The 26,753-nt window shown below is 44.0% G+C and overlaps 1 protein-coding gene across 3 annotated transcripts in view; it reads left to right on the forward strand.

Annotated features, from left to right (window-relative positions):
- Positions 1-26,753, forward strand: part of GPBP1 (GC-rich promoter binding protein 1) — a 65,936-nt gene that overhangs the window by 24,244 nt on the left and 14,939 nt on the right. For 2 of the 3 annotated variants that reach the window (XM_034773977.1, XM_034773978.1), the window contains 3 exons: positions 14,839-14,958; positions 24,101-24,224; positions 26,225-26,454. In XM_034773977.1, the coding sequence (XP_034629868.1) occupies positions 14,896-14,958; positions 24,101-24,224; positions 26,225-26,454 (417 nt within the window). In that variant the 5' untranslated portion in view covers positions 14,839-14,895. The other variant, XM_034773979.1, reaches the window with a different exon arrangement.

Raw genomic sequence — 26,753 nt, forward strand, 5'->3', positions numbered from 1 at the left:
TCTCCAGGACCAGAGTTGGTCTGTTAGCAGGTGCAGAGACAGCTGCTGACTCTTTGCCATAGCTGCTGGAAGTGCGAAGGTTTAGCTTCTCCTTCCAGCACATTCATGGCTCCTTATGCTAGTCAGAACCTTTCAGAACAAGCAAAAGAAGAATCCAGATATACCCATGATATATATTGTGCTTATTATGTGTACATGCCAAGATGGGGAACTGTTTAGAGTATTTTGAGATAGGTAAAGCAATCCACAGGCCTTTTACTTGTTTGTAAGGAGTTTTGCCATGTGAACTCTGAAGTGTGTGACTTAAAACTGGATGGCTAGTGTATGCTGTAGAAGGTTGCAGCTTGGTCTGTTCCATCAAACTGATGCAAGTTGCAATGGTAAAATTCTCAATGAAGACACACCCACTGAATTGCATAGGAGTTGCACTATTGCTAGATTGCTGGGCCCAGAACTTTCTATTTAGTAACCATTTGGTTATTTTTTTTTTTTTTCCCGTTCTGTGTCTTCATGTCCACTCAAAGATCTTGTTGCCCCGTTTACGTAGTCCTCCCACTCTTGCATCTTTAACCCCCCCCCTTCCCTTCACCTGGAATGACTTCTGTTACGATGCACTAAGCATCCAACACAGTCCTCCTTCAGATCTCTCTTAAAAGTTCAGTAATTTTTTTTCTGACCACCTGCATTTATATATTCTTGCCCTATCATAAATATCAGAATTTAAAACTTTAACAACCTGTTCCTCACATTCTTTTGTTTACATATTAGTTTCTTTAAAAAAAAAGAATCTACTTATGACCTGAGACAGCAAGAAGTCATACAAACTGCTTTGGAGCTGTCTTTTAATACAAGATCAGGGTTTGTGTATTTCTAAGAGAAAGGACCTTATTTTGTAGAAAGGTGGTCATTTAGGAACATAAGCAAAACAATTTTCCAGTTTCTGCTTTTGTTTCCTTAACATTGTTTCCATGCTTCCTCAGCAAGAAAGCATCATGAGTATAGGCATGTAACTGCAGCAGGGTATTAGGATTGTTAGATTTTTAGGTTTGTGAACTTGGAGTGTATTCCTATTAATGGTTCTAAAGCTGGGACATGCATTGTTGAATCTTGTTTCTTGAATAAATTCTACGGACACAGCAGGGTTTGTTTACCTTCTAATGTAAATGAGTGCCAAAAAAAAAAATGCACAAGCCGCAAATGTGTCTCCTGGTATGAGAGTAGCAAGATAATTCCCTGACCAACCAACTCCCCCCCCCCCCAAGGTGCTACTTTTCTGTGTGCGCGCACGTGCTCTAGAAAATTTTGAGGGCTCTTGAAAAGAACATTGACACACACGAATGAAGTACAGTCATATCTTATAGCTATCCATGCCATCTACCATATAATAGAAGTTCCCCCAATAAAAATCAGATTATTCTGCTATGTAATGTGCACATTCATGTACTTTTCAATATTCTGCATGCAAACAGGACCAAGTACAGAAAAATTGTTTATAGGTGTCCAGCTCCCAACAACCAACGCATAGGTAGGTATAATTTTAGGCCTCACAATCTCAAAATGTGTCTAAGCAAATACACTTCATATACACTTGCATAGGCAAGCATCTCATACTTTTTTCAATTTATTTATAATATATTCCAATATACTTCATTTGTAGCAAGAAACATAATACATTGTTGTTGAAATTTGAGCTAGTTAAGACAATGGATTTTCAGTGAATTGATGAAAACCTTACACTTGGCTTCATAAGTTTTCACAGCTGAATCTTTTTTTTCATGTGTATTTAATGCCCCACCTCTATGTTCTTATTTTCTTTAAGGTGGCCTATGTAACTGCCAACTTAATTTTGTAAATGCAGCTTGAATATTAATACACATTGTTAGCTCAAAAATAATTCCCCTGAAAATCAGTAGCTGATTAAAAAGTTCAGATAGAATTTTTAAATTATAATAAAAACAGAAAACAAATTAAGAAGCAACTCAGTGTAAATTTTGTCATTGATTTGCACTCTAAGTAGAAAGCTCTGAGATGATGACGAGTGTTGTGCCCTGTCAGCTAAGGGGACAGGTTTTGTATTTGAATGACTAATGGAGGAAGGATAATGAGGAAAATTCAGAGTTAGGCGAGCAGCAAGCATTACTATGAATTTCGTGCCTTCTTCCACCGCCACTTAGAACAAAGTCAAAATAACTTTCCGATAATGAAGTTGATAGAATCCACTGTATAAAACTTTATATATTCTACAATCAAAAGAAATGAGGTTTTTTTTTTTTTTTTTAAATTATGGCTTAGGTTGTTGAATTTTACTGTTCAGGAGATATATTTATAAAATGCAAGTGGGGCAGTACAAACAAGTTAGAATTATCCCATAAAAAGTAAAGGGTAAGTCATCCTCCTTTAATTAATGTGGTCTTAACTTCAAAAGAACATTGCTGTTTAAACATAAACTTTAGTTTAAAGGGATGTACTCAACTTGAAAATTACGTTTTTATGCAATATTTCTGCCTACTGTACTTGTACGTGTAATATTACTATAACTGAAGGGAATTAGTGAAAGTATTGATCTTCATTTGTCTGTGTATATGAGCACCTTGTGTCTAGTTAGTTTAGCTGTTCAGCTTCAATAGTCAGGTTCTCCCTTGCTGACAAATCCCTTACAACTATAAATAGGGAAGCAGCAAAACTCTTAATATTTTTCTTTAAAAAAAATTATTTTAAAAAGTTTTAGGGTTTACTATTTAAAGTGTTCTGTCTGAAATTACATTTTTAAAAGAAGTCAATTAAACTGATGTTAATATTCCTTTAAATATTTAAAAGTAAAGCTCTTTATACAATTAATCTGGTATCAAATCAGAAGGAAAACTTGATTTTAATTTCTAGGATTCATGAAGGGGCCATTAGATCATTTAGTCTGACCTGTATATCAAAGCAATTACATTTCACCATAATCTCTGTATTAATGTCAATAACTTGATTGGCTAAAGCATATCTAGAAAGGCTTCCAGTCTTGGTGATATCAAGAGATGATGAATCTACTACTCCCTTTTGGAGTTTGTTCCAATGGATAATTGCCCTAACTGTTTAAAAACTTCTCTATCCTCTTCCCCCCCCCCCCCCCCCCATTTGACTATGTCTAGCTTCAGCTTCCAGCTTGTTACAATATAGTGTGCTATAGTGGAAAGAAGTGTATTCCAGTGAAGGAACTTGATTACAGTTTAAGTAATCTCTATCTTTTTTATAAGCTAAACATACTGAGTTCTTTAAGTTTCTCAGACCGGATGTACACTGCAAAGTTTTGTTAACATAGCGGTGTTGGTCAGGCTTGTGTGAAAACACATTCCCCAGCAGGCATATCTATGCCAGCAAAACAGCTAGTTTAGACGTAGCTGTGCGGATGGAAGAGTGCTTCTGTTAGCATAGACCAGGGGTCGGCAACCTACGGCACGCTGCCTGCCGGTGAGAGGAGGCGGGGCGGAGGGGCCGGAAAGCGCCACGCTGGGGGAAGAAGCAGGGGAGGAGGGAAGCTTGGCTGCGGCAGGACCAAGCTTCTGCCTCCTGCCCTGGCAGGGGAGAGCAGTGTGTTTGTGGGGGTCCTGGCCCCCCGCCCCACTCAGCCCACCGCTCTCCCCTGCGGGGGCAGGAGGCAGAAGCTTGGTCCTGTGGCAGCCAAGTTTCCCCCCTCCCCCGCTTTTTCCAACAGCTTGGTGCATTCTGGCCCCTCCTCCTCCCTCTCCCTGCCGGGATGGCCCTTGCGAGGGGGAGGGGGAAGAGCGGCAGGCTGCACACTGCTCCGTAGAGCAGGCAGAGAGAGGTAGGGACGGGCCTGGGGGTAAGGGGTGGAACAGGGCATATCCCTCCCAGCCCCCTGCCATGAGCCACACAGGGCAGGGGGCTGGGAGCACCCCCACGAGCCGAGCACCCCAGCCTTCTGCCCTGCACCTCCACCTCCCCAGCCTTCTGCCCTGACGTCCTACCATACCCCCAGCCTTCTGCCCTGCACCTCCACACACATCCCAGCCCTCTGCCCTGACCTTGAGTCATCCTGCTCAGCCCACTGCAGGTCTAGGTGAACAGAACCCCAGGCTGGCAGTGGGCTGAGCAGGCTGGCGTCATAAGATCAGCATTTTAATTTAATTTTTAAATGAAGCGTCTTAAACATTTTGAAAACCTTGTTTACTTTACATACAACAATAGTTTAGTTATATAATATAGACTTATAGAGAGAGACCTTCTAAAAAACGTTAGCATGTATTACCGGCATGCGAAACCTTAAATTAAAGAGAATAAATGAAGATTCGGCACACCACTTCTGAAAGGTTGCCTACCCCTGGCATAGACAATGTCATTCAGGGTGGTGGTTTCACTAAGGCCTGGTCTACATTAGAAGATTAGGTCAGTTTAAAAATCCACACCCCTGAGTGACATTGTTAAGCCAGCCTAAGTCACCATATAGACACCAATAGGTCAATGGAACAATTCTTCCATCAACCTAGCTTCTCAGGAAGGTGGATTACCTACGCCAAAGGGAAAGTGCCTCCTGTTGGCATAGGTACTGTCTACACTGAAGTACTACAACTGTGTGGCTGTAGTGTTTTAAGTTTAGACAAGCCCTAAAATGACAGAAAAATGCCTTCCATTGGTATAAGCCGTGTATACCCTGGGGGCCTCTGCCAGTATAGCTATACCAACAAAGTATTTGTAGTGTAGAGAAGGCCTCACTTCAAGGCATTTTTCCAGCCTCCGTATCAATTTAGTCTCTCCTATTAATCCTCTCCAACTTTCAACATCCTTTTCTCATGTCATAGTTTTAACTGTATGCAGTATTCTAGTATTGGCCTCACCAATGCCATATACAAAGATAAAATCACTTCCTGTTCCTACTTCCCTGTTTTTATATCCAAGGATCATGTTACTCCTATGTGCCCCAGCATGGATCTGGGACCTCGTATTCAATTACATGTCCACTGTGACCCGTGGCTCCTTTTCAGAATGTCTGCTTTCCAGGATACAGTCGCTCTATTGTTGGTATTACCTGCATTCCTTGTTCCTGAATGTGTAATTTTGCATTTGGCTGTATTTGTTTGAATAGGCCAAGTTTACCAAGTGATTCAGAGTGCTTTGACTAGCCTGTCCTCATTATTTACCAATCTGCCAATATTTGTCATCTGCAAATCACCAGTGACTTTTAGATTTACTTTCAGATGATCTGATGATGAAAATGTTGACTAGAACCAGGTCTAGTACCAGTCTCTGTGGAATCTCACTAGAAACACTCCCATCCAGTTGTTCTTTCTTACCCAGCTTGTTTCAAATGAACATTTCTCAGTATATACTAGCACAGGTGGCTGAGATATCATCCTTCCTCTGAGGTGGTCTTTATGCTTATGCACAATTCTGGGAGTAAGAAGATCTAATTTAGATTCTGTTCCCAGCATCTCCACAAAACTCTCATCTGACCTCTAATTCATGTAATTCTTCTGTGCCTCATTTTTTCTCAGCTGTTTAAAATAAAAAGAAACAAAACATACTTGTCTGCTTTACACAAATGTTGTAAGGTGTAATGTTTTCTAGTGTACTTCTGATATTCTTGAAAGGGGAAGGTGCTTTAGAAATGCAAATAACTGTCAATTTTACCTAAAGCTTTGTTTTCAGGTACTTTAAGTGGTAAAAAAAATGCTTCCTACTATAAAAACTCATCTGATGTTGACTCACCACAATGGGTTCAGCTTTAAGGGAAAACAAATTTTCTCATTTTAAATGACAGGATTGTTCAGTTTTTGGGTTCTGGTAGTGGATTATGTAAATCTTTATGTAAAATCTGTTTTAGACTTTACATCATATGGAAACCAGCTGTTCATTATCTCTGACTATTCATACTATACTTATCACTGAAAATATTCGCTGTCTAAAAATTAGAGGACTGACTCTTGTTTAGTGTTGCTCTAGGACCTGACAGTTTATATCCTTTGCACACGTGAGCATTGTGGCTGTTTTTTTTATTGTGCACTATAATAAGCCCCATTTATTAAAATGGACCAACTTCTCTGTTGCTGTAAAATGTCTTTGTTCAGAGTTACTACTTAATTGAGTATTCAGATACATTTATAGGTCATGCATGTAGAAAACTTTGTTATAGTTTCTTCCTTAAGTTGATTGATTAAAATTAATTTTACTCTCTTAACATAGAGGTGGAAGTGATACATAAATTAAAAAAAATAATTATCCGCCAGGCTTTCTCCAAGTCATGATAAAACAGTTATGCATGCTATTTAAATATAATTTTTTGTTCTTGGGCCCTGATTTTTTTTTTTTTTTTTTTTTACAACTGCAAGCAAAATATGAATGTATATGCAGTTATAAAACTTCCCCAGTCTCAGTCAACAATTCCATGATCAGATTAATTTAACTATTTTAATCTTGCATTTAAATCACCTTGCTTGATCAGTAAATCAGTCCTCACAGAGAGAGCCACAAAACGTCATTCATGGTGATCTAGCCAGTGCTTCAGCCACCTGCTGGCCAGGCAGTCACTAGCACTGGACCCCCAATCAGCATAGCACTCCACAGCACAGAACCCTTGAGCTCAAGTGATACGCCAGCCTCAGCTTCCCAAGTATCTGGGATTACAGGCACATGCCACCATGCCTGGAGGTTTAAATAGCTTAAATAAATGTAAATGTTAATACAAGTATTATATTAGGGGTGATCTGGGCAGTTATACATAAGAACTTTGATATACAACTTGACCTAATCTAGGCAACAAGTGACTGTGGTTTTGTTTTTTGTTGGCATATGATTTGAGGTTGCATTTTTAGCAAATTCAACTAGATTATTAATCAAAGGCCTAAGAAACCTTTTTTGCATGTAGTGAAAAGAATGAAATTTGGGGGGGGTCTCAGGCATCATGTTAATATCTCCATAACCCACACTTTTAGTTTACCTCAGAAAGTAGCTATCTAGTCTGCGGGCCTAATACATATGTCTGATCATCAGGTGTCACAAGCAGTAGCTGATGTACTGTATTACATATACAGAAGAGACATAAAAATGTTAGCATACACTTAGTTTTGTATTCCTAACAGACCATAAGCATTTCCAAAGTAACTTACTGTAAACTTGTAGATAGGAATTCACATTTTCCTGATTTCATTGCACTTCTGCGTTGGGCTGCTTTATTGTCTTATGTTCATGTGACCGTGAAAGACTTTATTGGAAACAATTCTTCCATCTGCAGTCAGTTAAAATTAGGCAGATCTAGTGCCACATGATTAAACACAGGAAAAATGTTGTTTTGATACCTAAAATGCAATTGCATCTGTATTGTATATCATTCCTTTCCTCTTCTGTCACTTCACACACTAATGTAACACTTTTTTTTTTTTTTTTTTAAATGAAGATAACTACTGTATTTTCCGGCGTATAAGACGACTGGGCGTATAAGATGACCCCCAACTTTTCCAGTTAAAATATAGAGTTTGGGATATACTCGCCGTATAAGACTACCCCTCTTCCAACACACACCAAAAAAAAATTAAAAAAACATCAGATTTGATTTCAATATGGTAATTTTAATTCAAATGCTTATGACATGCAGGTACTTAGCAGGAAAACTGTCACTTATAAACATAAGGCTGTTTGTCATCAAACATGTAAACATAAAACAGTGCAAGTGGATTAAACTTTTCCTAATTCACTCTAAAGCTGAAAGGAAGGATAAGACAATAAACCCATGGGAGCTGCCATGCTGTTTGTTTTCTAAGCTGTCAACCAAACTGGAACTGATGATGATAGGAGGAAGATAACAAACAAGAGAGAGAGAGCAAGTGCCGGGCAAGCCCCTGGCGAGTTAGCAACGCCCATCATAACTGCAAGCTACGGTATTTTTACAGGTTTTCCTGGCGTGACAGTTTCCCTTTAAAAGCCTTCAAAATCCTCCAGTTCGTCATCTGATATCATAAGTACATCAATGACATCTTGTGATACATTTGTAAGGCAGTCATCGTATGGATCGAATTCCGTATCAGATGGTGTGGTCTCAGCTTCGGCTTCCTCTTCATCTTGCCACAAGTAGTCGTCCTCCATACCATCTAATGAATTTGATATGCCACACTTCTTGAAAGACTTGATTACTGTTTCTGCATCAATATCATTCCAGGCTTTTATGACAAACTTGCACAAAACATCCAACCGTGGAGCACGCATGTTTCCTCCTTTTGTGAATGACTTTTCGCCGCTAACCATCCATTCATTCCACTGTTCTTGAATGCGATCTTTAAATGGCTTGTTTAGGCACACATCCAGTGGCTGTACCAACGATGTCAATCCTGCAGGAAAAACTGCTGCATCTGTGTTTAGTCTTGCAAGCATTTGCTTGGTGCTGGGAGTTAAATGAGCCCTGAACATATCCCACAGCAGTAGACTACATTTTTGAATAAGTCCACCTGGTCGCCTGCTCCATACATTATCAAGCCATAGCTTTACCCCTTCTTCATCCATCCAGCCTTTTTCATTCACATGTACAAAACAACCAACAGGGAACTTGAATTTCGGCGTTGTTTTTCTTTTAAAAATAATCATTGGTCTCAGTTTGGCGCCATCAGCTGTGCATCCTAGTACCACTGTAAAACTGGACTTCTCATGTCCTGTTGTTTTAATTAAAATTGTTTTTTCACCTTTTTGATGGACAGTTTTATTTCCAACCATATCCAAATTCATTGGAGTTTCATCCATATTTCCAATACTACTTAACGCATAGCCATGTTTAGTGCGCTGTTGTATTACGTATTGTCATCGGGCGGGGATGCGGCTGCGGCCGTTTTTGAGCTCCCCCCACCATATGCGGCGACCGCAGATTCTCCAGTCCGGCTCGGATGTTTCAGCACCCGCCCTATAAGACGACACTCGGCGTATAAGACGACCCCCGACTTTTGAGAAGATTTTCCTGGGTTAAAAAGTAGTCTTATACGCCAGAAAATACAGTATGTTCTCACCGTATTTGTGTTTCCGTTTGGTTTTTAGAGTGTAAGTTCCCTGGAGTAGAGATCTTTATTTGACCCTGACCTTATGTTGTGAAATAAGCCTTTCTGAAATTCAATGATCAGCCTACCTGGAGTGAGGAAGCTAGGGAGAGATGATGTTCCTTTTAGTGGTGTCTGGTGGGAGAAGCAAATTATTTTCTTGTTTGTCAAATGATATGCATTGAGTTCTTGACAAATTATATTTGTTGTGTTGGCAAATTTTAATCTTTTTGTATTGGTTCATTTATAAACAAAATACTTGGCAAAATACTTCATTAATGCAGTTAGGGTTTCCTGGTGACAGCCTGTGGCCTTCCAGAACAGTGACTTTAGCAAAACACAAACTTCAGAAAACCAGGAAATACAAAGTTATTTGCCATTTAGTTTCTTAGGTTTGTTTTTTTTTTTTAAACAGAAGGAGAACTTGTTAGTAGGAGTTGTAGATAACATGCAGTTGAGTGGATTACTGAGCCTGGCCCTATAGCCATTTCCCCCTTCTGCTCAGCTCCAATAACCAGCCCTGCCTCATCCAGTCCGGCAGTTATCCCAGCTGGCCCCCCACCACACTATTTTATCTAATCCTCCTCCTCCTTCTCCTCCTCTCCCCGGTATATATGGTGGTGTAATTTCCAGCTGGATCAGGCCTTGGAATCAGGCTTTCCCTTTTAAGAGCTACCACAATTTTCTGAAAATGAGCTGTATTCTGTGCCCTACTTGGCAAGTCTGTATTTGCCCCTCCCCCCACCTCCCATACTCTCGGTGGGTGTAGCACACAGCTCTTCATATCCATCAGCAGCATAGGAGGCTCAGAGAGGTGTGAAGTAGGTTTTCCGTATGAATGAGGACTCCTCAGAGATGAATACAGCCTGAAACAATAGTTCTCAGATGTGTAACTGTTCCATTCATGTCAGAGGGTATGGCTGCACTTGCAGATGTAGGCCTTGGCTACACTCAGGACTTCCCAGCACTGCCGCGGCAGCGCTGTGAAGTGCGACTGTAGTCGCGCCACCAGCGCTGCGAGAGCTCTCTTGCAGCACTGTATGTACTCCACCTCTCCGAGGGGTATAGCTTGCAGCACTGCAAGCGAGCATGCAGCGCTGCAGGCTCTGATTACACTGGTGCTTTACAGCGCTGCACTCGGGGGGGGGGGGGAGCGTTTTCACACCCCTGAGTATAGCCAAGGCCGTAGAGCGCAGTAGGGAAAGTGCTGCAGTCTGGTCACACTGACAGTTTCAAGCACACTGGCCGGCCACATTTGTGGCACTTGCAGCGGCATTGGGAGCAGTGCATTATGAATAGCTATCCCAGCATGCAAGTGACTGCAATGTGCTTCCCAAACAGGAGTGGGATGGGGGTGGAGTGTGACAGGGAGTGTGTTGTGTGTATGTGGGGGGAGAGAGAGGGGGTTTTTAGGGTGCTGAGTGTCAGCATGCTGTCTTGTAAGTTCAGACCCTGCTCCCCCCTGCCCCTCTCTCTCGCTCAAAGCAAACAGTAAATGTTTGCTTTTTCTCAGAACTGATAAGCAGCTGGCATCTCAGAAATGGGGCTTTGAAAGGGCATTTCTGCTTTCTGCACCCGATTTCACCACAACAGTGAGTGGCCACTTACGGGGATTATGGGAAGCTTCCGGAGGCTGATCACAGCGCAGTAACGCAACACCTCGTTTACACTGGTGCCACAGCGCTCTGGGGGGGCAGCAAACTTTATTCCACTCGCCGAGGTAGAGTACCAGCAGCGCTGTAGCCGTGGAGTCAGAGTGCTCTACGTGCCTTGCCAGTGTGGATGGGGAGTGAGCTAGGGTGCCTTCGGTTGCTTTATTGCGCTGTAACTTGCAAGTGTAGCTAAGGCCAGAGAGTGTTGCTGTTCTTCCTCCCCACACCTCACTCCAGGTGCTGTAGATTTTCTTTAAGTCATGTACGCCCAGCCCATTCTCAGTTCCGCACCTCAGGGTCAGCAGTGCTCTTGGTGCATGCTCTGAGGGCTGGTCTACACTACAAAGCTTTGTCGGCAAAAGTTATGCCGCTTTAATTAAAAGCGCTGTTGCATGTCCACACGAGATCCTTATGTCAGCGGAGTGCAAGAGCTGTTAGTGTGGATGCATCGGCACAGAGGGCAGTGCACTGTTGTAGCTATCCCACTGTGCAACTGGCCGCAGGGTCTTCGGGAAGGGTTTGCAGTGCCTAATGGGGCAGGTACAGCGTTACATGATGTAGGTTTCTTAATCCCATCCTTCCAGGTACATCCCAGTACAGGTCTGTCGCATCTTACGCTGGGGGTTACGTTCCTCAGTCAGCGTGTAAAGCGAAAATCGCATATAGTCAAAATTACATTGAGTGTAATGGCGGGCGGAGTCGCCCACACTATGGGTACAGTATTAAAATGGTTTTTCTTTTTTTGTTTTTTGTTTTGATTTTGCTGACCACGTAAAGCTGAAATCGCGCAAAGATGTGACAGACCTGTAGATTGTCAGCCGCTTTTTCAACTGCAGTGTGGGGGTGAGGGAGAGGAGAGTGGTGTGTTTGGGGCAGGGGAGAGAGCAGGCTGACTGACCTATGCTGAGGTGGGGGACACCCCCGCAGGTCAGCCCCGGGCAGTGCTCTGCGCGCACTCTCCCGAAGCAGCCTGCCCTGCCTGCCTATAGTTCTGTGGTTACCTCTGTGTTCTCCCACAGCCTCCTGAGCAGCTTGGTGAGCTCTTCATGCCGAGGAATGTCAAAGCAGCACAGCAGTCCCATCCCCCTCCTTCCCTTCCCTGCAGCAGCCGTCTGCCTGCCGTTCCTAGTGCAGGACAGAATAGGAGCATTCCTTCCACGTGAATGATTTGCTCTTTGCTCCCCAAAGGGAGCAGCATGCCCAGCTGTCAGATACTTCCCGAGCTTTGAGAGGGGAGGGGCGTATGCCTGAAGGGCAGCAGAGATCAAAACAGTGAGCAGAGCAGTCACGGCATGCGTCCTGGGGTACTGTGGGAAGCCAGTTCTGTCGACAAAACAAACAGCAGTGTCTACACTGATGCTTTGTTGCTTTAACTTTGCAGCAAAAATCTTTATGCCTCTCATTGAGGTGGTTTTATTTTATCTGCAAAACAACAGTTTTGCCGCCAAAAGTAGCTTTATAGTGTGTACATCACTCCTGTTTTGTTGGCAAAAGGTATCTTTTGCCGACAAAACTTTGTAGTGTAGACAAGGCCTAAGCTTACGATACAGAGGGGCAGGCTTCCTAGATCCTGGCTCACATGGGAGTACAGAGCGGGGCTCAGACCCCTGCAGTAAGTAAGCAAGCTCACCCCAGACCTGGCTCACATGATGGAGGTGGGGTCAGGCACCCACAGATGGAGAGGGTCCAGGGCCCCTGCAGATCCTGACACACATGGTAGGGTAGGGAGCAGGGCTCAGACTCCCCTGGGGGACAGATTACACTTTACCTGAGAGGGATAGGGAGAGGGGCTCAGAACCCCTGCCAAAAGGCAAGCCCCTGTTTCTCCCCCCCCCAATGTGGCTCACGTGAAGGGCCACGAGGGGGGTTAGACCCCAATAGATAGCCAGGGGTCCCCAGATCTTGGCATACACATAGGGGGAGGGGTGAGCTGAGGCACTCCTGGAGAGGAAAGGCCCCTCCATATCCCAGCTCACATAGGGGATAGGGAGAGGGGCTTAAGACTCCCCAGATCCTGGCATGCACGAATAGAATGTGAGGCTGACGGGTGTCCCTGTCCTTTACTTCCCCACTTACTGCCTGCCAGCCACCCACCTGAGTCCTCCAACCCCTCACCCATCCCCAATTATCTTTTTCCCCTTGGTGAAGCCCCAAACTTCTCACCCCTATTCTGCCCCTTCCCCACTTCTCTACTTCCTAAAATGCCTCTCCCCTGCCACCAGCAATTTTCATGTCTAATTTTTTTCCAAAAATACCTTGATTACATTCTACTAAAATTATTTTCTGTACTTATATTGGTATATAATATAATAGTTTGTGGTTAGTAGTTTTAGATGTCAAAGAATAATACTCTAAATTCTGTTTTTAACTTGAAAATTAATATCCTGTCACTGTTGTACTGAATAGTGAGAACTCAGACGTTCATTTGGTGCCCTAATATTCCAGTGCATGAGCAAACATTCATTTAACTTTTTTTCTGTTTAAATCTCCAACAGAACATACTTAGAATGACATAAAAGATCAGTTTTTAACTAAAGCTTGCACACTCTTAGTTCCAGGACACACATCCAGCAGCTCTGTTAACCTAAGATGTTAGCATGTTGTCTTTTCTATCCCATTTGCTGATGTAGTTCAGTTATTGGCCATATGCTAGGTAGTATGCTATTGTGTCTAGTGTTTGCTTGATGATTAGTTGTTTGTAGAGTGTAATGTGATGTAAAGCAGGATTTCCAGACCTCTGAGTTGTGACCCTGAAGGAGGAAAGTTTTTTCCATCTTTCAGCAGCCCAGTCCTAATTCTGCTCTGGCTGATTTTATTTATTTATTTATTTATTTATTTAAATGGCCTTTGACCTGCAACCAGAGGTTGCTATCAGCCTGCTATGCTGGGCAATACATATTTTTTTCTAATGCAGGGTATATCTCCTGGGATCAGCAATTTTGTCTAAGCCCCAAACCTGTTCAATTTCTTGCACAAGCATTGGGACATAGCAACTGAGGCCTGGTCTACACTAGGAAATTAGATAAGTATAACTACATTGCACAAATTCACAGCAACACAGTTAAACGGACCTAGCCCCTGGTATAGACAGCAGTAGGTTGACAGGACACTTCAGTCAATCTACCTAGCACCTCTTGCGGAGGTGGAGTACTTATATATTGGGAGAACCCCTCTTGTTGGCATAGGTAGTGTCCTCACTGCTGCAGGAACTTAGCTTTGTAAGTGTAGACAAGCCCTTAGCCACTAATTTACTAAATCAACTAAAAATATACCTATTTCTAAAAACTTTTGTTCATTTTAGGAACTATCTTGAGACTTTTTTTCTCCAGTATTTTATTCAAACTCTTGTACTTTCTCACATTTGCAAATACTCATTGAGTCACTTTAAATGGCAAATGTTTGAATCATGAAATAGTACAAAAATACAATTCTGTGCTCTCAATTAATGCATGTTAAAGTGTGTGTTCTTCCTGTAGTTGCTAATTAGCTAATTCCGGAGTAAAAAAATACATGGGGTATGTAGTTGATTCAGTTATAATTTAATTTTAGTATCTCATGATCTTTATTTGACAGTAAATTTTTGTATCATCAAAAGGAATAATCTCCACAAACTTTATATTTAACTTCTATTGAGAAAATTCTAATGAGAAGTTATTGAAAGGGTTACTCTACTGCGGTAAAATTGTAATTCTTACAAAGCCAGAGATACTTAATTCTAGAATACTTGAGTAAGGGGCCTGCCTTTTAGAAGAGCTGAGCTTCCACAATTTCCGTTGGCTCTAGTGAGAATGTTGGGTGCTTCTCAGCTCTGAATATCAAGCCACTTTATTAGATGTCTAAATATGGATTTAGAGGCTTAAAGCATTTTTCAAATCTGAGTTTCTATAATTAAGAGGAAGGATGGTCTTGAACCGGGATGTAGGAGCTGACTGTCACAGATTTTCTTTCTGACCTTGGGCAAGTTACTTGGTTTGTGTCTTACCTACTTCACAGGTGTTGGGAGAGCAGTTACTAGTGTTTGAGGAACTCTGATATTACGGGGTTGTGGGTAGATTTGTTCTTGAAAGTAGTATCAGAAAATTGAGGCATGGTTGGATATAAGACAAAATTATGCATCATATTGTTAAGATACAAGTCTAAAATGTATCAACTTTTTTTGCCAATGACAGAGACTTGCCATGAGGTGCTGAAGCCTTGTTTCACCGATTTGGAGAGACTGGACCTAAATGGCGCAGCATGACTTTGCTCCAGCCTGGCTTAATTTTCCTACTCCGCCATCATCAACAAAGGTACCTTTTCTGGAGTCCTTCTGAATATACAAGGATAGCCTAAGAAATTTTAAAAAGTAGCCTCTATTATACTTGTGAAGATATTTATTTTTAGCACCCTCCGTTGGTGTACTTGTTTTGTCATTATGAAGTAGCAACTTTGAGTGAAAAAGCCAGGTTTCTGGCATCACTGAAATCTACTCTAGTGTTCAGCCTTTTATATCTGAGTTTTCTCTTTCATAACAATGACCCTTGCATAGTAATCATGTGACTTCAAATTCCCCTGTTGTAAAGTCATTAAATAATTAAAAAAAAAAAAAAGTAAGGTGGAATGTATTCTGTGGACCTTGCACCCTTTATTTACAGGCTGCTTTCCATGTTATGGTCTTTATGCAATGTTCAATACTGGATTTAGGATGAGAACATACAATTTAGGAACAGGAAGGTTTATTTGTCTAAATATAACCACATCTTCCACTTCTGATCCCAACTTCCAGATTTCTGTATAGGCAGCCACGTACGCAGAGCAGTCACTAAGGTAGCTCTTAGTTTGAAACCAAAAGTACAGATTAGCAAGAGGTACAGATCCAGATCTCTCACCTTCTAATTGCTTATAAACAAGATCTTTATTTAGTATTTTGATACAGCATATTTGAACTCTTCTCTGATGCTTTATGGTGAGCTATAGTGTCAAGGTCCTTCAGATTCCAGGACCTTCAAGCTCCTATGGTGTCAATTAATTTCTAATTACGGTTTTTATAAAGAAAATAGATCCTCAGGAATTCAAACACCCTGGATTTGGAGAATGTTTGATAGCGACTTTGCGGCTTGTGAACATCTCTATCTAATGCTACAAGTATGATCACTTACACTAGATGTGTTTAGCGTAGGTTCTGTTTAAGCTCTTTTTGAAGAACCAAAGCTTTTTTCACCAGTACCTGTTGGCAGTACTTTTTTTTCTAGCTAATGCATCATTGTCAGAAACCTCTTTACTTAATAGCTAACCTGAGTACTAATACAAAATGCATTTAGCACTGGGAGAACCCAACACCAAGAAGTCAGGATTCTGTGAACATTGTCTGAATATGCATGATCCATGTTCCAGCTAGGCTAAATGTGACCTGACCTATTGCTGGGAGTTTCTTTTTGAGGATGATAGATTGTTATTGTCTTTCCCTCTGCCCGCACACCCCCCCCCCCAGCTGCCCCTCCTGACCTCTCTGCGCCCCCCCCACAAAAAAAAAAAAAAAGAAATCAACAGTTCAGTAAAGAATTTTTTATACCTAGGCAGGAAAACTTTACAAGACTAACGTATTACTTCGTATTAAGCAACAAGCTTTCTTCTCCCATGTTGTTGAATATCAGTTTTGTTTCTCTTTGCTGGAAGAATGGAGTGCCAGATAACGTCTCAATTTTCAGATATTAACAATAGAGATCCTGATGATTACGAAACGGTTACTTTTGTCTCCAACACAAGCTTGACAGCGCGTTAGTGCCATCGTGTGGTGAAAATGTGAACTGCCTGACTTAGTATATGCACAAATTAATTTCAACAAATTAGAAACTTATTGTTTGAACTTGTATATTAAACCTTTATAGCTTTATAATTTTTTTTACATGGGACTGACCGTTTCTTTTAAATAGAAGGGTCATTAATATTTAGCCAGTTAAGGAGTTTATTGTTAAAACACACTGAAGAGTTAATTGCACAGCAAAAGGAACTTTTGAGCTATTTGGAGAAACATATTGAGTTTATATTTACTCCTTACTTGTCTTTAGATGAACCAGGTTGTCTCTCAGCCAAGCTCTATTATCTGATCACTACTGTCCATTTAATAATTTGAGTAGAGGCTTGTGACTCTCATGTACATTACCACATTCTTTATTTGAATGCCAAGGGTGAAAGGCCCAATGGACAGAAAAAAATCAAATTCCTTTAACTAAGTTCAGTTAAATGCAGTATTACAAGCTCTCTGTGTGAATGTATAAATGAGACATGAAGCTGCCTTCTACAATTGCTGTCTGCCTGTACTGGTTATCAGTAATACAACAAGTGCAGCTCCCCCTGGTGATGAAAAGATATTTCCTGGCAGGCTGTTCCAAGGTTCAGTTTATAATTCTGGAAGCGGAATAGTTTTCTTGCTTTCCCAAACATTTTTAACATTATCCCTCAGCTATGGCTTTTTATTGGTTTTAATGTTTCACCAATAAATAGGACACCTGTATTGTTTAGAGGTCACATGGGGGAGGGGAGCAGCAGAGTTCCCCTCCACTTGAGACTCCAGAATGAGGATGTACTTTTTCAGATTTTACAGTGAATGCTTGCTGGGCTTCGGTCTCGCTTACTGAAGTTTGAATACACTTGTGAGCTTTATTGGGCTCCTTAGTGGAGCTCAGATGCCCTGCTTCGCCATGGCTGCTTCTTGACTGGGGGGGAAAAAACAAAAATTGGTGGTATTCTCCCATGCCTAGCCACTTGTGGTACCAAAACAAGAAGCTACTCAGGGTAGATTGTAGATCTTCATTAGGTTCTCCCTCTCCTTTCCTTTAACATCTTAGAACTATTTTTTTCAGCCTGTCTGCAGACTCTGACATCTTTGCATTGGTTACGCTTGGTTCAGATTTTCAAGGTTTTTGGCACAACCATAACAGCTAGACCAGTGGTCCCCAACCCGTTGATCGCAATCGACTGGTCGATCCTGGGGACTCTCCCACTGATCGCGATCTTCGGTGGTGTAGCAGGGCAAGGATGGCCCTAGGGGGACGGACGACAAGGTTTCTCGGTGCGTTGCTCCTGCCTGCAAGCACTACCCCCCATAGTTCCCATTGGCTGAGAATAGGGAACTGTGACCAATGGGAGCTTTGGGGGCGGTGCCTGCAAAGAGGGGCAGCACTCAGAGCCACATGTCCCCCAGCCGCCATCCCAGAGGCCGCAGAGGGGCATTGGCCCTTTCCAGGAGTGGCGTGGGGCCAGGGTAGGCAGGCAATCTGCCTTAGCCTCGATGCGCCACCAACCGGGAGCCGCCTACAGTAAGTGCTGTCTGGCGGGAGGCCGTACCCCCAACCCTGAGCCCCCTCCTGGAACCAGCACCCCATACCACCTCCTGCACCCAGAATCCCCTTCTGTACCCCAGCCCTGACCACTCCCCTTGGAGCCAGCACCCCATACCCCCTCCTGCATCCAAACACTCTGCCCCAGCCCGGAGCCCCCTCCTGCACCCCTCACAGAGCTTGCATCCCTCACCCACTTCTGCACCCCTGCCTCAGCCCAGAGCCTCCTCCCACATTGCAAACCCCTTGGCCCCAGCCCAGAGCCCGCACCCCCTCACGAACCCCAATCCCCTGCCCCAGCCTGGTGAAAGTGAGTGAGGGTGGGAGAGACCGGGGGGGCATGGAGTGGGTGGAGATTTGGGGAAGGGGCGGGGTAGATCCTGGGTTGCCCTTAAATTCAAAAAGTGATCTTGGGTGTAAAAAGGTTGGAGACCACTGAGCTAGACACACTACATTTAATTGAAAGTTGATTCTGGGGAATAGAATGGTTAATACACTTCACAAGATAAGTGTATGGTTGTGTGGGAGGTGAATGTATGCATCTAGGTGGTTCCAAAAAAAGTTTGATCATCATTGGCTTGATTGAATTTCACTGTTTTCAGGCAAGCTTGAAGTGAGTTTTGGGAGAGTATTTTAAGGAAAACAGGGAGGAAGCATTGTAGGTGGTGTTGGGAAGGGAGTTCCAGGTTTGATTTTGAAATTTTTCTAGAAAAACTCCAAACTTCAAAACTTGGTCGTGGCTGCCTCCTATTGTTTACCTGATTTTAAGAAAATTAAAGCTTGTTGCCCATATTAGCAGTTTTGGATTTGAATTTCAGAAAGTTAGGCATGCAGAAATGTGGACAGTTGTGCTTCTGATTTTTAGTCAGCAAACTAGTTACTTGCACAAAAAATTACCAGTTTTGTGTGGAGCTACCCAAATTGCCTTAGAATCATAGAATATCAGGGTTGGAAAGGACCTCAGGAGGTCATCTAGTCCAACCCCCTGCTCAAAGCAGGACCAATCCCCAACTAAATCATCCCAGCCAGGGCTTTGTCAAGCCTGACCTTAAAAACCTTTAAGGGTATGTCTTCAGTGGGCAGAGATCGGTTCAGTGGGGATCGATTATCGCGTCTAGTCTAGACGTGATAAACCGATCCTCGAGCACTCTCCCGTTGACTCCTGCACTCCAGCTCGACGAGAGGCACAGGCAGAGTCGACGGGGGAGCGGCAGCAGTCGACTCACTGCGGTGAAGACACCACAGTGAGTTGATCTAAGTAGGTTGACTTCAGCTACGTTATTCACATAGCTAAAGTTGCATAACTTAGATTCCCCCCCTTCCCCCTACCTCCCTAGGTAATCCATTCCAGTGCTTCACCACCCTCCTAGTGAAAAAGTTTCCTAATATCCAACCTAAACCTCCCCCACTGCAACTTGAGACCGTTACTCCTTGTTCTATCATCTGCTACCACTGAGAACAGTCTAGATCATCCTCTTTGGAACCCCCTTTCAGGTGGTTGAAAGCCGCTATCAAATCCCCCCTCATTCTTCTCTTCTGTAGACTAAACAATCCCAGTTTCCTCAGCCTCTCCTCATAAATCATGTGCTCCAGCCCCCTATTCATTTTTGTTGCCCTCTGCTGGACTCTTTCTAATGTTTCCACATCCTTCTTGTAGTGTGGGGCCTAAAACTGGACACAGTCCTCCAGATGAGGAATGACAGTTGGGTAATCTGATTGAGAACATAATAGCATGCATGCAAGAGTGTGCCTAGAGACCTCAGATTCTGGAGGCTTAAAGTACAGTGTCCAAAGAGGTGGCCCCAAACAGAACATCACCTCCATATTGGTGCACATAACAAAATTCATGTGGTGGGGTGGAGCTGAGGGGGCTCAGGGCTGTGGCAGAGAGTTGGGGTGCTGGGGGCTGAGGGTGCTGGCTCTTGGGTGGGGCCAGGGCTGGGGCAGAGGGTTGGGATGCAGGGGGGTGAGGGGTCCAGCTGGGGGGTTGGGCTCTGGGGTGGGGCTGGGGATGTGGGGATTGGGTTGCAGGCTGCCCTGGGGCTATGGTGCAGAGAGGACTCCCCACAGCTCGCTCTCTCTCCCCGCAGCAGCACCTGAGCTGGGGGGGAGAGGCACCTCTCCCCCCCCCAGCTGCAGCAGGTCTAGGCTGGGATTGGTTGGGGCCGGGAGAGGGGGAGGGGCACCTGAGGGTGGTGCTCCCACTCTTGCATCACTGTTGGGAGCATCACAAGTAGCTTCTACAGCCACCATCAGGCAGAGGGTAAGAGTCTTCTCTATGCAATGGGCCAGCACAAACCTAGGCATCACCTGAGCCCTACTCACATCTGGGTGCTTCCAGATGTGCAGCCCCCTTGGGGTCAGTGGCTGTGCGCTGTGCTGGATTTTGAGTGTTTGCAGGATCAAGGCCTTATTAGTGACAGTTCACAGAACAGGGCTGGAATGTGCAACCCGAAGGCACTGTGATGCCTGCGCTATTCCGCTGACAGGCTGCAACCTTGGGCTGGGCTGGGCCTGTCAGGTACTGCCCCTCTCAAGAGCAGCGTGGAGCAGCACTGCCTCCCACCAATGCTGGCTGGAACCTCTGCAGAGCGAGGGGCAGCCTGCGCTCCCTCCTGCTCCTTCCGTTTGGGACAGGAAAAAAGGTCCAATAGACTCATAGACTTTAAGGTCAGAAGGGACCATTATGATCATCTGGTCTGACCCCCTGCATGCTGCAGGCCACAAAACCGTCCCTACCCTTCCCTTGACTCTGCTGATGAAGTCCCCAAATCCTGTGTTTTAGTGACTTCAGTTGGCAGAGAACCCTCCTGCTAGCGATCCCTGCCCCATGCTGCGGAGGAAGGCGAAAAACCTCCAGGGCCTCAGCCAATCTACCCTGGAGGAAAATTCCTTCCCGACCCCAAATATGGCGATCAGCAAGACCCCGAGCATGTAGGCAAGAGTCTCCAGCCTGACCCTTGTTAGCCATTATACTATTTACCTGCCATTGCTCGGTATTCCTCAGCTAATATGTTTTACCATTAAACCATTCCCTCCATAAACTTATCTAACTTAATCTTAAAACCAGACAGGTCCCTCGCCCCCACCGTTTCCCTCGGAAGGCCGTTCCAATATTTCACCCCTCTGACGGTCAGAAACCTTCGTCTAATTTCAAGCCTAAACTTCTCCACGGCCAGTTTATATCCATTCGTTCTCGTGTCCACATTAGTACTAAACTGGAATAATTCCTCTCCCTCCCTTATATTTATCCCTCTGATATATTTAAAGAGAGCAATGTTGGGATTTCTGGGGGGGGCAGTCTGATTTCTCTAAGCTCTAGTCCCTCCCCCAAGAATTCCACAACGATGTCTCCACCCGTGCTTAAAGCCATATTCCAGGCCAGATGGGGAGCTGCTACGGCCAGGGGAGAGGCGCCCCTCCCCTGGCTGCTGCAGATCTGGGCCTGGGACCAGGTTGGGGTTGTGGGAAGGGCGCTCCTCCCCCAGCTGCGGCAGGTCCTGAGCTGGGTTGGGGCCGGGGAAGGGGTGCCTCTCCCTGCATCCGAAGAAGTGGGCTGTAGTCCACGAAAGCTTATGCTCTAATAAATTTGTTAGTCTCTAAGGTGCCACAAGTACTCCTGTTCTTCTTTTTGCGGATACAGACTAACACGGCTGCTACTCTGAAAGAAGTTTTAGGTCCACAGATAATGGATTGAACCGCTGAAAATGTCAAGGGGAAAATAAATGTCTGGCTCCCTATTTTATTTTATTTTATTTTTTTAAATTTTTTTTTCTGTTTCTGAATAGTTCAACTGAATTTAAAAAAAAAGTCCTTTATTTTTAGGAGGCCATGTTAGTAAAATGCAGTCATGTTAAATCAGCCAATCAAAGAAGCAGCATAGCTAAGTAGAAGCAGTAGCAAAGATAAATGATGTAATGCATACTCCTACTCGTTCTGTTGAGGAATGAGCTGTCACAGGTCAGGGCAATGCTACCTATATTCCCCCTTTGTGGTTAACCAAGGGAGCCCACTTTTAGGCTTCTGGCTGCAGTTCTCTCTTGGGCACAGACGCTTGTGTCTCCCTCTTGACCAGGGTTTTTCCAGGCTGCACAATTCCTTGACTGAGCTGTGATATCCTCAGCAAGCCAGGCTGCCTGAACAGGCCAATGTCTGTGCTTTACTTTCTCTCCAAAGAGTATGAACAGTGTAATTGCCAGCAGTCACAAGTTACCACGCAGCTCTTCCTGAGTAAGCACATTTATTCTTAAGGTGAAACCATTACAGAGAAAACACATGAAAGAACCTACACACATGCTAGAAAGCTTACCAGAGGTCATCCCCAATGCCAACCTTGGTCTCGGGTAGGTGTTAGTCTTCCAAAACCTACCACTGGGTTTCCCCCATGCTTACAAGTCCATAGCTGTCTCAGACTCAGAACACCATGAATAGTTCAGTCTTTCCTTTATACACTTTGGGGGTTTGATCTTGGCCTCATGTAGCAGGTGATCAGCAGACAATGGGCCATTCCTCAGGGCATAGCTTCTTGCATAGGCTAGGTTCTTGCATAATCAAACGTGAAGAATTTGTGTTCACCTCCCCCCTAGATATTCCCCAGGAAAACCACTTAATACTTTTTAATTCGAAAGTCCATTGTTCAGTACCAGTTTTGAACCTCCAGGTCTCACATCTGTTACTTTTTCCCCTTGAGAGGTTACATACAATCCCGGCCTACAATAATAGATAAATCATTCATTTAATACAATGTGCCCCAAAGATACTTAAACTTAATTCAGTAAGATTTCCCAAGTATATTTGAGAAAACTGCCATATCTGTCACATGAGTGTTAGTAAAAGCATTGGTTTGGCTTACTTGAATACTTTCAATTTAAAGCAGTTTTCTAGTGCTCTTTACTGGAATCAAAAAACTTAAAAATCTTTGCTCATTCTCCCTTCTAGTTTATCTGGGATCTGCCATAATACATGGCCTATGGTGAATTGAGAGAGAGGTTAAAGAAACTTCCTGTTGTCAACTTTCCCATAAGTTTTTATTTTGCTTCTCATAACCAAAAGTGCTTGTTTTATTGGATCCTAACAGACTATTCTGTTTTGTTTCTCACAAAATTGGGTGACTGGGCAACAGAATGGCAGCTGAAATTCAATGTTGATAAATGCAAAGTAATTCACATTGGAAAACATAATCCCAACTATATATATAAAATGATGGGGTTTAAATTAGCTGTTACCACTCAAAGATCTTGGAGTCATTGTGGATAGTTTTTTGAAAACATACACTCAATGTGCAGCGGCAGTCAAAACTAACACAATGTTGGGAATCATTAGAAACGGATAGATAATAAGATAGAAAATATCATATTGCGTCTATAAATCCATGGTATGCCCACATCTTGAATACTGCATGCAGATGTGGTCGCCCCATCTCAAAGACAGATACTGGAATTGGAAAAGGGCAACAAAAATGATTAGGGGTATGGAACTGCTTCTATATGAGGTGAGATTAATAAGACTGGGACTCTTCAGCTTGGAAAAGAGATGACTAACGGGGGATATGATCAAGATGTATAAAATCATGACTGGTGTGGAGAAAGTAAATAAGGAAGTGTTGTTTACTCCTCATAACACAAGAACTAGGGATCACCAAATGAAATTAATAGGCAGCAGGTTTAAAACAAACAAAAGGAAGTATATTTTCACACAGTACAGAGTCAACCTGTGGAACTCCTTGCCAGAGGATGTTGTGAAGGCCTAGACTATAACAGGGCATCCGATGAAGTAGGTTTTAGCCCAAGAAAGCTTATTCCCAAATAAATTTGTTCGTCTCTAAGGTGCCACAAGTACTCGAGGGTTCAAAAAGGAACTGGATAAGTTCAGTAGGCCCATTAATGGCTATTAGCCAGGATGGGCAGGGATGGTGTCTCTAGCCTTTGTTTGCCAAAAGCTGGGAATGGGTAACGGGATGAATCACTTGATGATTACCTGTTCTGTTCATTCCCTCTGAAGCACTGGTATTGGCCACTGTCGGAACACAGGATACTGGGCTAGATGGAGCTTTGGTCTGACCCAATATGGCCGTTCTTATGTTCATTAATGTACTCTTTGTACTCATTTCCAGTCATCACTGAATTTTGAAAAGCATTCTGAAAATTTATCATGGACAGAGAATCGTTATGAAGCAAACCGCAGACGACACAACTCTTCAGATGGGTTTGATCCTAGTATTGGACGTCCTAATGGAGGTATAATTTTGTTTCTAAATAACATGTCAGTTGGTGCTGTGTGTTTATAAGCTTTTTTATAGAGCTTTAATGTCTTTTACTACTCCTGGGGGAATTCCGCGCCACTGCGCATGTGCAGCATTTGTCCCCCGCAGATTTGACTTTGATAGGGAAGCGAAGGGAAGCCACAAGAGTGGTCATGCCACCTACCCAGCAGTATGTTTTGGGTGCCCAGGGCAGCTGTCAGAGAGATAAATCACTGTGGGGCGGGGGGTGGGATTGGGGAAGACCTGGCTGGTGGCTCCTACACTGCGCCAGGTTCAGCTGCTAGTCCTGGCTGGGCTGGGACTTCCTCTTCCCCAGCATGACATCTGGGGCCATGTCAGACCCACCCTGAGGTTTCTCCCCAGCTGTAGGAAACTCTGCAAACTACTCCCTGTGCTTCCTGCACCCATTGCTCCTCAGCTGCAGAGGGAGGGATCCCTATAGAGGGAGCTGCTCCCCCATCCAGCCAACCCCCTTGCATCCAGACCCCCTCATATCCAGATCCTCCTCCTGACGAACCCCACTCCCTCTGCACTCGGAACCCCTCCCCGCCCCCATGAGCAACCCGGATCCCCACCCGACCGAGCCCCAACCAGCTGACCCTGGATCCCCACCCCACTCCCCCAGCATCTGGACCCCCCGACTGAGACTTCCGTTCCCAGACTCCTCTGCCAAGCTCCATCTTCTCCTACCGGCCCCCATCCAGACCTCCATGCAGAGCCCCAACCACTTTCACCTGGACCCTCCTGCAGAGTCCCATTATTGTTGCACCTAGAACCCCCAATAAGCCCCTGTGCATCCAGATCTCCCCTCCCCCCCATACCCGAATCCCTCACTGAGCCGCCTGTACCCAGATTGCCACACACAGAACCCTATCAACCCACACCTGGATCCTCCACACATTAAGCCCCTCCCCACCTGTATCCTGTCTTGCTGAGCCTCCCTGCCCATACCTGATGCACTTGACATGGAGGGGCAGGGCTCTAGAGTTTTTCTGGGGCAGGCCCAGTTCTTGTGTTGTGTCAGGGTTGGGTGCAGCCTCTCCACTGAATCTGTGTCCCAGAGGGGAGCTGCACAGTGATCTCCCATCTCTGTGCAGCCAGTGGCCTGTGCTCCCCAATTCCATGCTGGAGCCTCCACATTTATTTGACAAATAACATTTGCAGAATTTTAAAATATTGTGTGCAGAATTTTAAATGTTTTGTCGAAGAATTCCCTCAGGAGTATTTTACCTATAGACATTGTCCTTTCTTAATATGCAAGCACTGAATGCTTTAGCGTTGGAAGGCTGAATCTCTAGGACAACGGAGAATGGAAGCAATCAGGGCTGGTTCTAGGCACCAGCCCACCAAGCTTGTGCTTGGGGCGGCATCTGAAGGGGGGCGGCGTGGTGCGGTGCTCCGGCCGCCGGGGAGAGCGGAGAGCCCTGGCCGGGGCTCGTCACCCTCCCCTGCTGCACTGGGGGGATGGCAGGAGGCTTTTTTGCCTGGGGCGGCAAAAAAGCCAGAGCCGGCCCTGGAAGCAATGCAAGGGGTATGTGGTACAAGAGCAATTCTTTCAGGGCAGGTAGGATGGCCCAGGGTTGGTTAGAGCAGTGTGCCACTGGGTGCACTGTATTGCTCTTTTGAAAAGGAGCAATATCAATACCCAGCTAGTGTATGCTGTAGACAGCAACATATACATGGGCAAACAGGAGAGGGGCCTGACAATATTTAATTGTCAGACCAAGCTCCTTTGGGGCCATCTATTTCCTGTCTTGCTCTGAAACTGAACTCGTCTCCTTAGTACAGGGTAGAGATCCTACTCTCCTGCCTGTATGAGTGAAAAGAAACTCGCTATTCTATCAGATCCAGAATGAGCATAGAATGGTATTTGGTTCATTCATGATTTTTAACTTTCTGTATCAATTTTGCAATGTAGAAATTCTTTCAAAACTGCTTGTAATTAAATTTTTTTTTTTAATTTAAAAATCTAAGGACATTTTGGGAGAAAAGAGAAAAATGGTTGGCGTTCACAAGGCAGGAATGGGACAGAAAACATACACCATCGTGGGGGAGGATACCATAGTGGAGGTTCCCGCTCTCGTACCAGCACTTTCCACTCTGGAAAAAGCCAAGGACTGCTGCATGAAAATAATGTACCTGACAATGAAACTGGGAAAAAGGAAGACAAGGAAGAACCCAAGCAATTTGAGGCTGAGGATTTTGTAAGTTACTTGTAATTATAATCAAGGTTTCATTGTTTCTGCAAGTGCCATTTTGTCCATTATGCAAGCTACTTCATGAGATTTCACCAGTTACAGCTCATCTTATACAGAGATCACCCTTTCCATAGGTAAGAGGGCATTGGTGGTTTGTCCATTAACTTGTTTCTATTCTTACCTCCTTTTATTATTGTAATTGTATTATTGAGTATAGTACTTATTTAATATGTTTATAGATGATAGCTTTTGGGATATAGGTGTGTTCCAAATCCTTCACTACAATATTTTACAGCAGTTTACCA

Source organism: Trachemys scripta, chromosome 6 (assembly GCF_013100865.1).
Source record: "Trachemys scripta elegans isolate TJP31775 chromosome 6, CAS_Tse_1.0, whole genome shotgun sequence".
NCBI classification, from domain to species: Eukaryota; Metazoa; Chordata; order Testudines; family Emydidae; genus Trachemys; species Trachemys scripta.